General features: G+C 38.4%; 1 protein-coding gene across 21 annotated transcripts in view; it reads left to right on the forward strand.

The window, feature by feature from the left end:
- The window catches only part of Ptprk (protein tyrosine phosphatase, receptor type, K), a 522,578-nt gene that overhangs the window by 245,629 nt on the left and 259,335 nt on the right, over window positions 1-17,614 (forward strand). For all 21 annotated transcript variants that reach the window (NM_001359355.1, NM_008983.2, NM_001359356.1 and 18 more), the window contains 2 exons: window positions 14,028-14,109; window positions 15,974-16,089. In NM_001359355.1, coding sequence (NP_001346284.1) covers window positions 14,028-14,109; window positions 15,974-16,089 — 198 coding nt within the window. The remainder of the gene's footprint in view (window positions 1-14,027; window positions 14,110-15,973; window positions 16,090-17,614) is intronic.

Raw genomic sequence — 17,614 nt, forward strand, 5'->3', positions numbered from 1 at the left:
CAATCAGTGCTTTCCAAGTAGAAAATCATTAGTGACTCCCTCCCAGGTCCCATGCCATTGCTCACATGTTCATAGATGGGTGCCTTCTGGTGATTGTTCTCTATGTGCCTCCTGCCTGAAATATGTACCTTCTGGTCACTGTGACTTACTGTACTTAGAAATATTTTTCAGAAAGGACTGCTGCAAAGGACTGTCACTTCCTCAGAAGCTTTTTGTTTCTCACTAGGTGGACACATTTTCTGACTCCTTTGAACTCTGTTATCCTCTGACCTTGTTTAACACCAACCTCTATGTGTAAGATTGCTGAATATGTTTTTGTCTTCTGCCACACTGTGACTCTCTTGGGGACAGGAATCAAATGGTAGTTATTAAAATTTTAGAATTCATAAATGTTCAGGTAAATTAATATATAGGCCATCCATGCCTGTATTTTTGTTGTAGCTGGGTATCTAATGAAGAGACTGCAACTTCTCATTCGGCTTCTCCTCTGCTGATTGGAGCACAGTCTAGATGGGTGGTGCATCATCGCCTATGTGGGCATCACAGCATTTCCGAACCATTCCCAGTGTCCTATTGCCTGTAGGTCAGAGGACTACATCTTGAGAGAATTTGCTCTGCTTTCTCGCATGATTCTCCACCTTCAGCATCTATACTATGTATTGTTACTTGCCCATGTACAGTATCAATGCAAAGGTGCAGTAGGTTAAATATTTCCTGAAGACACTGGGAATTGCCTCTGATCTCCACAAGTAGTCTATTTCTTTGAGGTACCAGAAAGGAAGTAGGTATGTTTCTGCTCTTTGTATATGTCATTAAACTATGCAGGTAGTCAATGTGGTATTTCTCACTTTCCCTTACTTCCGTTTAAATCCTACCAGTAAAATTAAGGATTTCTATCCTTTGGTCTTTCACCCACCAGATTTAATCTACAACCTTTGTTTCATGTAGCTTTCACAACTAATCTATGAACCAGTCTCAGTCTCATATTTTTGGTAGATTCTTTTAAGTCTTTGTAGTTGTATGAGCAGAGGCAAGGCATGTTTTACCTTCACTATTATAATTTCTTAAACCTTCTGCCACTCATATGTCTACTTTATTCGTTGCCATAGGCTAGTTGTATTTATCACAAAGGATGCTGGCTTTGTGGGCCATTCTGTTCTTGTTTGGATTGATCCCTTCATGAATCTAAATATTATAAATAGCAACATTTCCTTTGATTTTAAAACATTTATTTCTAAGATTAAAAGTCAGGATTTGTTCCACACAAAAACTATCAGCATACCTCTAAGAAATTAATTTAATCATAATCATAACTGTTGTACCTTCATGGTTTTTCCAAGATTCTAATTGTTTTTTGAGAGAGAATCTTGCTATATAGTCCTGGCTGTCTTGGAACTTGCAATGTAGACCAGGTTGACCTCAAACTGAATGAAACCTGCCTGCTTTTGCCTACTAGTGCTTAGATTAAGGGCATGTATGAGCAAGCTAGGCTTCCAAATTCTTAAATTCTTAATTCTGTATGTTGCTGATTTATGAGATATGAGCCTATCAGATATTTATTTCAATATTTTGCAAAGAAGGAAACGAGCCATGCATTTTTAGTTTATTCATCTTAAAAGGCTTCCTTAATTAAAAGTCAATACAAAGTCCACAAGTGTGCTTTTGGGTTTACCCTTCATGTTTTTAAACGCTAAAATCCTGGAAAGCTTCCCGTTACATTTCCTTTGTCAAAATGGTGTAGAATGAATTGTTTACTGCTTCTTATGGTTTTGAACTTTGAATAGTCCTTTGGATAGCTTTAAACTCCAACATCATTAATTATATAATTGTGTTTAAATTATTTAATAATTATAGTCAAGAATGCTACTTTCCTTGATGATTGTATACTCAGAATAAAGTAGAAAGATAATTTTTCTATCCTTAATTTCAACTAACAATAGGTACTCTAGCTATTCTGTGAAGTTTTGTAAAAACCTATCCTTACCAAAATCATAATTTAATTCTAGTGAAGTAAAACTGACAGTACCATGGATATTATTTAATTCTTAAAGCCGTATCTTTTTTTTTTTTTACACTATCGTATTCTTTACAGGTGTTCCCTCTCCCCCCACCCCCAGACAGAGTTTCAGTATACAGACCTCAGTCTTGGGTCATTCTCCTGCTTCTTTCTTGCCCAGTGTTAGTGTGCACCACCACAACAAACTCCTCCTAACTGGTTGTGATAAAACGATTGACTATTGGTATGCTTGACTCTGCTGTGATGGGATGAGTTTAGCTTGTGTGTTACCTTCAGTTACAGCCCATCACCTAGTTTACTTAAAGCTTACCTTTCCTCCTTGTGCATGTAATTCTATGGATTCCACATGAAAATAGGTATTTACCTATGACAGCACATGTTGAACTTCTTTTTTTTTTTTTCTTAACTGAATCATATGGTTCTACATTGAGGCCCATGAGACATGAGAATCACTTAAAATTAGCAGACAGCAGGCTTGCTGTGTAGCAAAATAAGCTTTTTTTTTTTCAGATATAGTTGTGTGAGAATAGTGATATACTTCTGCTATGTGTAAGATTGGACTGTTGGTGTTAAAACTTAAAAGGTTCTACTTGTAGATTGTAGGAAGACAAATGGTGCATCTTGGCAAGTGAGGGAAAATAGTACTGTAATTCAGTGTTACGGTGAAAGAAATAGAAACCTTAACCAGTCATCTTTTATTTTTAGCTCAGACAAGTACCTATAAAATATAGCCCAGATGGGGAAGCTATGATAGTAAAGATACGGAAATGACATTTTGCTGATGAATTTTCTCCTGCCCTTTACTTCCCATTTTTATTTTTATACAAAATCTTTTATGCTGAAAGTTGCTTGCTTATGTGTCCAAGGACAGATCCACAGAATGAACACTGTCTTTTTCCTTTTTTTCTTTTTTCTTTTCTTTCTTTTTTTTTTCCTTTTTGTGGTGTGTTCTGATCATGAATTATTTCAGTATACATTTATTTATTTATTTATCTATTTATTTATTTTGGTAGAAATTCATTCCATTCTCCTCTGCTAATTGTCATTCTGGTTCTTTCTGTATTGCAAAACTCCAATCTAAATAAATTAGGATATTCTTTGAATAGTGTATCATATTTCATGCTTACTTCTGAATGTATCTTGTTTTGTGGTTACTAGTTTCTTTTTGTTGTTGCTGATTGTTTTGATTTAGTGAGACAGCCTTAATATATCACCTTTGGTGGTCTTAAACTCACTGTGTAGACAAGAATGGTGTAGGACTCACTATGTAGACAAGGATTGCCTGGAACTCACTATATGGACCAGACAACACTGGACTAAAATTTACTATGTAGACAAGGGTGGCCTGGAGGTTGCTATGTAAACAATACTTGCCTATAGCTCACTGTAGACAATGATGGCCTGAAATTCACTATATAGACAAGGCAACACTTACTCTATAGACAAAACTGGCCTGACGCTCACTATGCAAAAAAACATTGGCATATATTTCATTATGTAGACAATACTGGCCTGAAAGTCACTTGGTAGACAGGGATGACCTGAAATTCAATGTGTAGACAATGTTTGCCTGGAACTCATATCCTGCCTGTGCGTCCCAAGTGATGAAATTAAGCCCTGGCTAGCTCTTTAGGTTTGTTTTCTGAGTGCATCTTTTGCAGGCTCCACCTGCCCATTTGCCTACTGAAGCTGTAACTGCCTCTACATATATCAAAACGTTGATACAGTTTGTTCAGTGGTCTCTAATCTCAGGCAGTGTCACCATGATTATGCCTTGAATTGAAGTGAGAAAGGAACCCAGGAAGGATACATAATGATTGAGATGTGAGAAATGCACAGTGTGGTTGTGTGATCTGTAATGCACTGAGAGGTGCCTCTCCAGTCTTAGAGCCTCCTGCACTACCTCTTCTGCTTCTCATCATCCTTGTATTCTGGTTCTTCTTATGATACATCAGTCTCCTGAGGAGGTCATGGAATGGATCCCTGATGCCTTGTAAACTGTATATGATTTCTTTGACAGCCTAAAATTCACTATATAGATAATACTATCCTCCCAGTGGCCACATGAAGTAGGCACTAGGATTTGAATGGAAGTCAGTTACTCAGCACGGAGGCTCTGGCATTTCAAGCTGCTGCACATTTGTCTTGCATGGATCTTTGTGTATGTATATGTGTTGTGTTTGTTTGTGGGTGTGTGTGTGTGTGCGTGCACACGCACATGCACTCATATGTCTGTGTGTGTTTGCTTATAAGCATGATAGATATATAAAATAATCTTTGATATATTCAGGGCCCCAATACAAAAACCCTTGACAGAATGTAGATGATACTGTTTCCTCAAAGGTATATTTGTGATAGGAAGACCGACTGTGCAGAGAACCCAAAGACTTGTATTTATTTCATGAATATCATTAATTTTCAATGGAAGTTTTAAGAGCTCTTTTCAGAGGTGAAAATCTTGTACAGAACACTGTTTATCACATTGTGATTAAGAAATCATATCTTTGTGACCTATATTAACTGGTGATCTATATTAACTTGAGCTGATACATACTAAAATTTAAAAGTCCGTTGGCATCTTTTTTTTTAAAGTGAAAGATTTGGGGAAGGAACAATTGACTTAAATAACTAATAAGTATCATCATGAATGGGAAACACTTGAGCATAAGCTGTAAAAGTGATTATTGCTGAATCACTTAGGTTTTTCTCAAGCCTTTGTTGACACTGTTAGTGACAGCCAATTCTCTGGCTCACCCGAAGCCCAGCAATGCACTGAGCTTCCATGTTTATTGCAGTGTGCAGTCTTTGGAGGGACTTTCCTTCAGGCCTTTCCTTTAAACAGTCTGACATATCAGAGATAAATTCTACTTGGCCTTTCCACCCCTCAGTAGTCATTATTGTTTCCTGCATTCTGCCTATAGCTTTGACTTTCATTGTTTTAATAAGTGTTGAATTGTTTATTGAGGTGAGGTGGTTCTGTGCATACAGTTTTAAGTCACACAATAAATTCAAATCACTATTATACTAGATAGATGGATCAAAAGACCAACAGGTGATAGGATGAGAGGATGTGCACTCAGTGCTGTGTGTAAAGACAAAAAAATATATGATAGCACATACCCTGGTTATTACTGTTTGGCCCATCCTAGATCCACACAATAGAGTGTTTAGTTGACTGTCTCTGAAGCCCTGATTATCCCCTTCAGACTGTTGCGGTAAATTTTTCCAACCCAAATATGCCCTGGCAATGAAAACACAACTCAGTTAACATGAATACACGCTGTGAGACTAGATTGGGCAGATCTACCATTACATTACCATCTTCCACATCTATGAGACCCCTTAGAACTTGCGGTTACTAAAGGCCCTGTGCTTCTGCTCTGCTTTTCTTCTTCTTCCTCCTCTTCCGTATCATCTCCCTCTTACATTTTCTCCTTCTCTTCCCACCTTCCTCTCCACCTTCCCTTTTATCTGCCCAATCATCAGCTCTCCTTTATTTTACAAATTAAGGTGGGAAGCAGGTTTACAGGAAATCACCTGAGTGCTGACTCATTCCTCGTTTTCAGCCACTCACAGGAGAACAGAATTATCAAATATAATTAGCCCCAGGGCTATCCACAACATCAGACAATTAAATATTGATGGGAAGTTTGATAGACTAGTCTTTCTAAGGAAAAGTGGATCGTAAATATATCTAAAGGAAAATCACCAGTTTTGAGTGTTTTATGCAGAGTCATGAAATGAGAAGGGTGCCCAACAATCAAAATGGGAAAAGCTGAGATGAAGAAGGAACAGGATGGCTCAGGGGTTAACAGCACTTACTGCATTTGCTAAGTAGTTTCAGTTCCTCATGATTATCATGGCTCACACCTGCCTGGAACCCCGATTCCAGATCTTTCTGCTGGCCTCTGAAACCACAGGCTCACCTATGTAGTCCAAACTCAATGCAGTCAAACGCTTATACATGTAGGACAAAAGGAAATCTTAAGAAAAATAAATTTGGACTTGATTACCTGCCATAAATGTTTCCTCGATTCAGTTGGCATTTAATGAGACTACGTTAATTACTCTCCCAAGCAGCTTACACCCAAGGAATGGCGCTGTATTTCCATTTCCATGTACTTAATATATGCTATTGTCAATCCAGGGGCACATCTCCTTTAGATATTAAACAAATGGCTAAACCAACAGACAGGAATTGTTAAAAATTCCTTGGTTTCAGAGAACGTCAAGGCCTTCTCTTGAGTTATTTTTACAAGTTGGATTCTTAGAAGGGAGCTATTACCAGAGCTAGCCAGCAAGCTGACCACACATGCCCTGACACCTTCCACTCTACTGTTACTTTCTGCTAATCTTTAGTTGAAAAGAAGTGCAAACTGATCCTGGGTCTGTAGTTGCTACCATGGCAGATGATTGGCATCACCTTTTCTTCTGTGTTTGCTCATCTTTACATGTTCAGGATGCATGCTATTCATAGTAGAGGGCAGATAAGATTGCTCACTGAGGAAAGGTCTTTGAACCAAGCTTGACACCACAAGCTCCATTCTTTTTATTTTTTCTTTTTCTTTTATCGAAAATAGTTTTCCCCTCATATAATATAGCCTCCTTCTCTCAGTTTCTTCTCATCTCCCCTCCCATCTGGATCCATCCTTTTTCTATCTCTCATTAGAAAAGAAATAGGCTTCTAAGAAATAATGATAAAATAAGATGAAACAAAAGTAACACTTTAGAGTCAGAGAAAACAGACAAACCAACAGAAGGAAGAGAGCTGGAGAGAAGGCACAAGAAACAGAGACACAGTTTTCAAAAATCCAGGAATCCTATAGACGCTATACTAGAAGCCATATTATATCCACAAAAGACCTATCAGATAAGACAGAAAAAAGACAGAAGGAAAAAAAAGTATAAATAACATAAGATTAAAAAAAAAAGAGAGATAAATTTAAGGGGAAAACAAAAGAAACAGCCTGACTAGGCAGCATGAGACAAAGCTACCACAGACTTCATTTTCTATTGGCTGTTTACTGCTGGGCATGCCATGGACCTCATTGTCCATTGGCTGTTTACTGCTGGGCGTGTTTGTATACCCACTGTGGCTCGCTTAGAGGGAAGTGATCTTATGAATTTCATTCTAAACAAAAGGGATGGTCTGCAAATTTTACACATATGCATATACACATGAGCACATGACACCCCCCCCCCCAACCACGCACATATACACACAAACACACATACACATATATACCCGCGCACATGAACAAATGCATAAGCTCAGACACATACATACACAGGTGCACACACATGTACACACACATTCACACACACTCACATAAACAAGTAAATGAAAGTAATGATTTTTTATTTTAAAGAAAATATGCTTAAAAAGAGACTCAATTCTTGAATCTTTAGTTTCCAGTTAAGATACTCTACAGAAGATCCTTTGGGGCCTATCAGCAGAAACGGATGACTTACCGTGTTTTAACTATTCAAGGGCAGGAATTATGTTCTCGTGATTCCTAAATTAGTGTGGTAAAATTATGTCTAACGGTCTCAAGGGAGCATCAGTTTATTATGTCAACAAAATTTTATGCTAGGTAAAATGAGCTAAATACCCAATCCTGCCTTTCCCTAAGCTGCAAAAGAGTTAACTAGAATCCACTGATATTAGGTCGTATCTTTCTGCTGCACACTGATACATGTTTTCATCTCTGACTAACAAGAGGATTCTAGGGGTTCTGCCATGATGTACAGAGTATGAACTGTCAGTGCCCCAAGTGACCTTGTATTTCACTAAAGGAGCTAAACAACAACAACAACAACAACAACAACAAATTTAGTTTTACAGGGACTGAAGAAGTGAGTTGGTAGATATGGGTAATTGTTGCACAAGATAGGACCTGAGTTTTAATCTTTACCTTCTGTACAGCCACACACATGGCTATCGCTCGAGTGGTATGTGTGGTGAGATAGGAGATTTGTTAGGCTTTTCTGAGAAACAGCTAGCTTTGGTTAAATGGATTTTTAGAATAATTTTACGTTGGACATAACTTTCTACCTACAAATGCTGCTTCTTCTACTATAGTCATCCCACTCAGATCTCCCAGCATCCTCTTCTACTATAGTCATCATTCTTAGCTATCCCAGCATCCTCTTCTACTGTAGTCATTACACTTAGCTATCCCAGCATTCTCTGAGTAAACTTCAGTATACCAAGCCATCATTCTTGTCAATTCATTATTTCATATTAAAGTTTGATCATATTGTGATTTTCATATAGTTTTAACATTTTAAATAAATTCTTTGTTTATTTTTACTGTAGCCATTTTGTGAGGGTGTTTAATCAACAGAAATTATGCTAACAAGTTATACCACCCGGTACATTTTGGCGGATAGTTCTTCATAGCTCTCAGCTTCAGTTTGCCCTGTAATCACACTAGCTACAGTGTTTTCTTCCATTTTCTTCTTATTCCCCTTTTCTTTCTGACATTTGGTGAATTCTATACTCCAAATATTGTTCCCTTTAAAAAAAAGTGGGAAAATTAAGGTTCTCCTCTAATCATACATTCTAAAGTTTCTCGTCAATTGAACTGTACATTCAATGTTACATCATTATCCATTCTCACTGTGATGTCCTCAAATATTTCCTATCAAGATGAATCATCTCCATTAACATAGAACCATGCTTAGGGATTTCTCCTCTTAACAACACAAAACAAAACAAAACAAAACAAAACAAAACAAAACAAAACAAACTCTCCTTTGATGTCATATGTTCTTAGACCCTTCATTTAATTCCTGTGTATTCACTCATGCTTCTTTTAGAAGGTCAACACCTTTTCTCCTGTGGTCAAGTCCCAGAATGGTTTCAGTTCTGCTAGCTCCATCTCAGCCCTCTGGCCTCCGGGGCACAGAATGCTTTACAGCTCAGTTTGTCCAGTAGTTGAACAGTATTGATTGTGATAGCTTCCCTGCTTCTTTCAATCCTTGATCTCTCTTTTTCTCCAAGGTAGAGTTGTCCTTTTACATCTTGTAGTTAATGCTATCTGTAACCTTGTCCTTTTCCACTCATCTACTTTGTTCCCAGAAATTCTGAGACTTAATAATTCATAAATAAATGTCGATCCAAAAACTTTGTTTGTTCCCCAGCTAGCTCATAACTTAATTATCCATTTATTCTATTCTAAGTCCTGCCACATGACTGATAATTTTATCCTCAGTTTGACTTTGTCCTCAGTTTCATGTGACCATCTTCTTCTGCGTCTGGAGTGAGTCTCCTTCATTCCCGGCTCTCTTCCCATAAACCCCTCTCTCTGCTGGATGCCCCACCTTGTAATCCCACATTGGCCAATAAGCTTTTATTGACAAATGAATGCTTTTGTACAATGTATAAGACATACTCTCTACAACATCCCTACATATTTATATCTCTTTCAGGTTCTTGACCTTCTCTTCCTCTTTAACTCAGTGCCATTGAGGTAGACAGTACGGGGGAGGTAGGAAGTCCCAGAAGCTCAGGCTTTCAGGGGCAATAATGCTCAAATTCATGTGAATAATTCTAGTATTGGGGAGCTGAAGCAGGCTGATTTTACATTTGAGGTGATTCTGTGATGTAGAGTTGAGTCTAGCCTACCTTGTAAGACAGTATCTCAAAACAAAAATGAACTACTAATGTTTATGTAATGAAGCTTACATAAGGAAGAGAAGTCAGCAATACAAGAGTGATTTAAATTGTTTGTAAGACGGTAGAATTTGAAGATCAACATCCACACTTAAATGATTGGACTTTGAAAGTCTTTTGTGTGATGAGAGATATGAGAAATATTGACTGTTGAAAACTTCTGTGGTTAGGAGCTTTAGTCACATTTATATGGATTTCAAATGACCAGTTTGTCATTATTTCAGTCTGCCCCTTTATAAATGAAGGCAATGGCTAATTAGTGCATTTTTCTTTTACACTAGCACAGTTTCCTATTTAAAAGTTCAAATCACAAAACCACAGATTTAAGATTGTGAGAGTAAAGTGTCAGATTATTTTGTATTCTTTGGAAATTGACTGTGTGCTTCATGTTTTGAAGAGAGAAGATTAGGAGGAAATTTGACATCGAAGCATTTGTCTTTAAAAGATGCCCCCCCCCCCCATATCGCTGCAATGGCACTTTTCATATACGAGTCTCTGTAGGCCAGGATTTGTGCTGTTTCATATTCATTATCTCAGTTAATCCTTCACAAAGCTCTGAGGTAGATATTAATAGTTCCTGCTATAGGAGAAGAAACTGAAGTTTAAATTTTATATGAGCTAAAGCTATATAAGTTAATTTATTTAAGTTTTTTTTATGATTCGAAGTGATAATTAAAGAACGTGAATTCAATATATATCTGAGTTGGGAGCTTGAGCATTTACGGCAAGGACATAGTGAAGGAAAATTACGAGTGAATGTTATTCTCATTTCTCTAGTGCTCGCAGTATCTTACATGGCCTTTCATACATTGTTTCATCGTTTTCCTTATACCATTCAGTCTTCACAGGGATCTTGCTTTTTAAGTGGATCAGAGGTGTCCAGGTGAAGAAGCTATACAGCCTCATTTTCAGCTAGTTGTTTGAGGTACACAGAACACCAAACCGACCACTAGATGCAAGCTTGCTAACACCAAGTTTGGCAATCATGATGTGAGATGTTTCCTCCTCTCTATTAATTCCATTTGCAGGAAGATAAGATTGTCCTTCTTCTGTAGGGAATACCACTTTACACTCTCCCACTTTAATTCAATTCATTTATTTAGTTAATAATCCAGGAATGTTGCTGGATTAGCAGAAATGTGATTAGAATCATCACCTTCAGTATTTCAGGTAATGGAGTGGAGGAGAAATAGCACAAAAGGCAGAACCCATGCACCCCATTTCCAGGGTGCCTCCAAGGACAGGTTCACACTGACATCTGGCGTGGCTTCTATTGCTCTCCTCTTCCTGGAAGCCCCAGTCAACCACTTGACACCCAGCATTAGCTCTGACCCGAAGATCAGCCTCAGCAAGCTACATAATTAAACTGTTGGGATTTGTTTCCCCTGACTGGACAGAAGAGCCTCCCAAGGTGAGGACTGTGAAGTGATAATGCTGATTCTGACTTTAGGAGGGAAGGAACACGAGCGCAGAAATCTCTTGAAGCTTCTGTTAATGAGGCACAGACGGTACTTAGTAGAGAAAATGAGGTTACTAGAAAGAAAACTTACCCTTTTCCCCTCTTTGATAAAGAGCCAATCATTGCGCCTTCTTTTGAATCCAGGCCTAAATTTATTGTCCTGAATAAACCTCATTTTAATTAAACAAATAAGTTTTTCTCAAGGGTGTAGTAATCTTGCTTAAAGTCACATTTAAGGGGAACGAGGAAAGTTAGAGTATTAAGAAGTAGCACTAAGCTGTGTCTTGAGAAGTTGAAATCCTTGAATTGGTTCCGACAACCACAAACTGAAATAGCTACAATGATTAGCCGTTTGGGATCCTGTGCTTTATTTGTTAAAATATGTTTTAAGAAGCCAGTATTATGTTTTCTTTGAATACTTACTCTCCTTGAAACATTATTCAAGCAAATCAAACTTATTCTCCCAGGATCTAACTTCACTGCCATTGCATATAGATACTACAATAATAGTCATGATGACCATATACTACTATTTAAATTTGATCATAAAAGTGATATTATACACCTATAATATTCATGTTGTGTGTGTGGGGGGCTTCTGATCTCTGTGACTTTCGGAAGAGTTGGGGACTAGGACAGCTTAAGGTCCTAGCATGGCCTTCCATGCTTACAGGCCAGCCCTGTGTCTCGGTGCCTCCATGAAACATTATTTAACTGTTTATATTCTGTTTTCTATTTCTTACCAAACTCACCCCTGTTCATGTCTCAAACCAATGGAGATGTGATGACATTCATACTAAATACATTTGCTTGAAGAAAGAATCATGTGCCTGTGAGGGCCCCCTCTCACCTTCACTCCCAATTCCGTGCTCATGAATTAACTGTCTTTCTCTCCTGAAACCTTTTTTCCCTCATATAAGACCACATTGTCTTTCAGTTTCGCTCCGTTCTAGTGAATTCTATAGTCACAAAGAACACAGTGGAAACAGAGAAGACTGACCAGGAGAGGTTGTGGCTGGAGTGGATGAAATAAAGAGGAACCACATATTCCTGACTATTTTTTCCCCATTTTTATTGACTTTTGGCAGGTGCAGGGATATGGCAAATGAATGGGGTTTCATGTTAAAAACTCTGTCGTTCTGCCCCATAATATCTCATCAGTGTACTCATTGAAATGGCAAAAATTTTTTAAACAATTTAAGTGTATTTAAACGTTAGATTTTTTTTCAAAGAAAACTAAAGCCTAAACTCTATTTCAGTGAAATCCCCTGGACCTGTTGGCTTCTTCCTGTCAGGAAGTTATCTGATGAACTTAATGGAAATCCACTCCAGGCTGCAGGGCCTGGTGCAGTATGGCTCCCTCTGTCTCTTCCTGTTCTGAACTCATTTTAAAAATGGAGTAGTGGAAAAGTATATAGCTATCTTAATGTGGCTGTAGGAAGAGTCACTATTCCAGTTATGAGGGAGAAACGGTAGCTGGAGGCCAGTCCATGGTATTGGGAATCATCTGGGCTCTCCAGTTTGTGTCTATTAGATGGACAGATAGCTGCTGTGTTCTGATCATTGTAACTCAGCTGATTTACCAATCAGTGTTTTGCCAGTGCTGACATGGCCAAGCCTCCTGGGATCTCTTTTTCCCTAGCCACCAGGCCTGGGTCCAGCTCTGTTAGAATTCCTGCTGGCTCCCTTGTCAGCCTTGACTTCCATGGCAGTGCTTTCTTCTCTCCCCTTCTCTTCCCTTCCCTTCTCTTCTCTGCCCTTTTAGTCTGCCATCTTGCCATCATGTTAGCTCTTAGCTCATTTCCTTGCAGTTCAGTTCCCTTCTCTTCTGACTTACCCATTCTTCCTCAGAGCTGTCCAGTTATACATAGCTAAGCACTCTCCCCTGTAGGTGTCACAGGGAAGTCAGATTTGAAATAGTAAAATGTATTTGGTAGTGACCTTGACCTTCAAGTTTGTGTACAGTCCTTTATTACTGCTCTGACTTGGTTCCCATCCGTCAGCCAGTAGCCTACACTAAAAGCCATTGACTTCATCTGTGTTTCTCCACACCTCCTGAATCAGCATCTCTGTCCTGCCTGTTTCAATATAATTATTATCTTTTCCCTTTGGTTATCATTTAAATTCTATCATACCTACTAGAAACTGCCTGTTTGCTCCTTTTGGATAGTCTCCCACCTAATAACCATGTTTTTCCATTAGCCTCATTTTATATTACATTGTTACTTTAAACATAAACTCCCATAGCATTTCCTAAAGTGGTTTTCAGAATAATTCACAAATAATCTATTTAATTCCATGAATAAAGGAGTCAAGTAGAACATTGAATTGCTGAATACTAAATCTGTTTTTTTTTCTTGGAAAATTGTTGTACCACACATTATTTTAAGAGAAATGACTGAATACAATTTTGTTAAATATAATGTGTGTGTGTGTGTGTGTGTGTTTGTGTTTGTGTGTGTGTGTGCAGGGTGGGGGGATTGGTGTGGGTGTGTGTGTTGACTAGAGCAACAAAACTCTACAACAGAGCCTCTATAATTTTTTTTTCCTGAAAACTGATAATTTGGGACTTTTGACAGGTTAGTGTCCTGAGCTAATTGGCAAATTATCACAAAGTATCACAAAATCTTGCAATACTTGCTAGTACGTGCTTAAGCATATTGGAACTTTGTGAACACAGCAGTTTAGTTACTATGCAAACTCTACTATGGTTATATGCAGATGGCTTAAGAAATCAAAGTCTAGATAAGGTATAGCTAAAAGTTTCTAGGAGAAAAAAAATCGGATTTTCTTTTAGGGCGTTATAACTATCATCTACTGTGGACATTCTTTAAAAGTGACTGTTGTAAATGTTTTCTATTTCTTCCTGACAGGTAATATTTGAAGCTGAAGTCTCAGGAGGGAGAAGTGGTTATATTGCCATTGATGACATCCAAGTCCTGAGTTATCCTTGCGGTAGGTTTTGATTAAGAGTTGTATTTTTCTGTGTCCTTTTAACACATGGCCAGGACTGGCAGAGGCTGTTGATCGTTTATTGCCTGGCCATTGTTGGCCATTTTGTTGTTATTCCCAGCCTTCCTGGAATAGAACACCAAAATGCTTAGTAGAATTTTCAAATCAAGGATTTTTCAGACTTCCAACGACATGCATGATAGGATTCTTTCATTTCTTTTTGATTAGTGAAAACAAAAATGTAAGTGCAAACTTCATTCCAGTCAGATGTTTTAAGCTGTTGAGGTATCTTATAATTCTATAGGGGAAAAAAATAAACAAAAAACAAGGAACAAATCTGAGTTCAATAACAGAGCAAGCAAACGCTGCCTTGTATTTGATCTGCTAAGTTTATACTGGAAGAAATGAAGAAAATGAATTTACTCAACTCATTCTGAATTTAGGTCTGCATTTTTTTATTATTATTCCAAATGTCTGAGTTAATCAGTATTAAATAAATGACCTCAAATTCAGTCTGGGTTAATTGACTCCATCTTGTGAGGTCCTTGTTCAAGCACTCATTGTTTCTCAGACTTCATACTTAAAATTGTGCTTAACCACATCCCCCAAAACGACTATCGCTATCATTCAGTAGGGTCAGGCAGAATTTACAGACAGCAGTTTACACTTCCTTCATGATATGATTTCCCAGCAGAAAAATGTGATAAGTCCTGTGTAAGAGGACTTCGTGTTCCATAGTCCTCCATGGTGAGCCATTTCTAATGCACTGAAAAAAAAAGGATTTATGATGTCAGCATGTTGGGAGCAAGCTTTGTACCGCAACTGAGTGGTTATATCATGATAACAGAGAACACTTAGGCTGGCTCCTTTCTGGATAATTGTGTCTAGACTGGGGCCTGTGTGTGATATGCGTGGAACGGTCACAACCTGATCCTGCTCCAAGTTCAAGTTAGCTTAGTAAGCTTGTTTATTCCACAGTGCAACTGAACTTTATATCTCTCCGCCTTCCATGTCTACACCTCATGTATCAGATGACAAGGAAAGGCTTTTGTGAATCAAGAAATTGATGGTCATGAATTGGGCAGAACAGTCGCCGTTCCAGGGTGATTGGTCTCTTGAAGATGTTTCTCATTGTTCATATTCACCAAGGCTTAACTTGGCCTGTGTGTATTTTTCTTCAATGGTAAACACTTGACGGGACTTCAGATTCAGAAGGAAATTTGTACCAAGTACTGATTGGACAGTCAAATCACCCATGCGAAACTATGTGACTACAGACATCTCCTTTGTTGCTCTGATCATTCTTTGGATAACTTTCCCATGGCTATAAGCAAACAGGAAGGAGATACTCCTTTTCTTTTAATAAACAAAAATGTCTTCTCTGATGTACAGCTGTTAAGGTTTTTTAAAAAACTGAAAGAACGGTCAGCTTGTGGGTGTGTAGTTAAATGTCCCCATAGCTGTCAGAGTGTGAGATGTCTTTATATGCACCAACTCTGTTTCCCATTAGACTCTGATCGGAACTTGTTTCATCAAGCCTGCTTACTTTGATATAACTGTTATTACTATGCATTAACCTATGCTATGGCAGCTATTAGAATATGCGTACTAGCTCTGCAGAGTCACTCTGCATCGATCCATCTCGAAAAGGATGAGTTACTTTGTATGAGACCTGTTAAGAAGGAAAACTGTGAGTGTAAGGTAGGAAGCAGCGTGGTCTAGAAGAAAGGAACGTCAAGTTCTTTCTGGATATTAATCTTAAGGGTAGGCTTATTAAGAATGATATTCTTTTGTGACAATTAGCATGGCATGTCTTTTCTTGTGAACAAAACATGCATTTCCCACCCACCCCCCTTTTTTTAAACAGATAAATCTCCTCATTTTCTCCGCCTTGGTGATGTGGAGGTCAATGCTGGGCAGAATGCTACATTTCAGTGCATTGCTACAGGGAGAGATGCTGTGCATAACAAGTTATGGCTGCAGGTAAGGCCCTGTGAGCTGCTGAGCTAAAGGGATCACTTGGTTTAAAAAACACTGCATTGTTTGTGGTTGTGACTTTTCTCTCTCTTCTCCCGTTTCTGTCCCATGCACAAGGGCAGGCTATTTGTATGCGTTTGTTTGGATGACTGGAGATTTTAAACACACCCTTCACTTTTAAATAATCCAACTAAAAATGCATGTAACTAATTGATACTGGCCTTGGGGTCTAGTAACACTCAGTGATTCCCTAGTGTCAGGCTGGAACTCTAAAGAAAAATTCTCTGGATACTTTGGAAAAGCAGTAAAAATGAAAATTTCCTTCCTTTCTTCTTTCTCCCCCCCCCCTCTCTCTTTCTTTTCTTTTCCTTTTTTTTTTTTTTTTTGTTGTTTCTTTTTTGTTGTTGTTGTTTTTTCGAGACAGGGTTTCCCTGTGTAGCCCTGGCTGTCCTGGAACTCACTTTGTAGACCAGGCTGGCCTCGAACACAGAAATCCGCCTGCCTCTGCCTCCAGAGTGCTGGGATTAAAGGCGTGGGCCACCACGCCCCGCGCAAAAGTTTTCTTAATAAATATTTTGAAAAGTGAACTTCTAAGAAGATAATATTTATGTGGGAACTGCCAGACATTTTTAGGATAAGAAACTACCATGGACACACACACACACAGAGGGGGAGAGAGAGAGAGAGAGAGAGAGAGAGAGAGAGAGAGAGAGAGAGAGAGAATGAATGAATGGAAGAGAAACAATGTAAAGGTTTCTTTGTTTTTGTTTCTTTTGTTCTTTTCTTTTTTTCTTTCTCTTTTTTAGAAGTTTGTGTATAAGAGTTGCTAGTAGATCTCACATTTGAGTATCTCCCTTGTATATGTTAAGTCCTTAATACCTCCTTATTTAATTGATTATAATTGACATAGACGTTGTTGGAGAAATGTATATGTCATGAAGCTTCCAGGGCATCAGAGAAAAATCTGTAGAATTGAGAATTGTTTTGCCCTCGTAGAACGTGTTAAAGGTGTTGCTGTCACTGTTAGGTGCTGGAAAGAGGGTCACGGTGCAAAGTGTGTGCCAAGTGCATTCCTAACCCCAGAAGACTGGAGCTAGGAAAGTTGCCTGTTTAGCTGACTGTTTCAAGGCAATTTTTTTTTAACAATGTCTTTAGCATCTAGACTTCCATTTTTCTTCTCTGTGTGTGGAGTTTAAATAGGTCGTGTGTAGATGTCATGAGAGGTGCACATCGGGGATCTTCTTTCATTGTTGTCTACATTGTTTTGAGAGGAGATTTCCCATTGACCCTGGGAAAGCTTTCACAGTGCCTCTGAGCTGGAGGTTTGCCTGCCTTTCCCTCTTCAGCACTAGGCATGTGCTGCCATAGTCCCCTGTCTGTTGGTGATTTTTACCCACCCCTGACCTGTTAGTAGCCTGTTTCTTTCTGCATCACGGTAAGGAAAAGGCTTTAGTTTCTTTAGAATTTTAAATACCTGAGAATCCCAGGACATTTCTAAAAGACAAACCTTTAAAGGTCAAGTTAGCTTTTT

Source organism: Mus musculus, chromosome 10, assembly GCF_000001635.26.
Source record: "Mus musculus strain C57BL/6J chromosome 10, GRCm38.p6 C57BL/6J".
NCBI classification, from domain to species: Eukaryota; Metazoa; Chordata; class Mammalia; order Rodentia; family Muridae; genus Mus; species Mus musculus.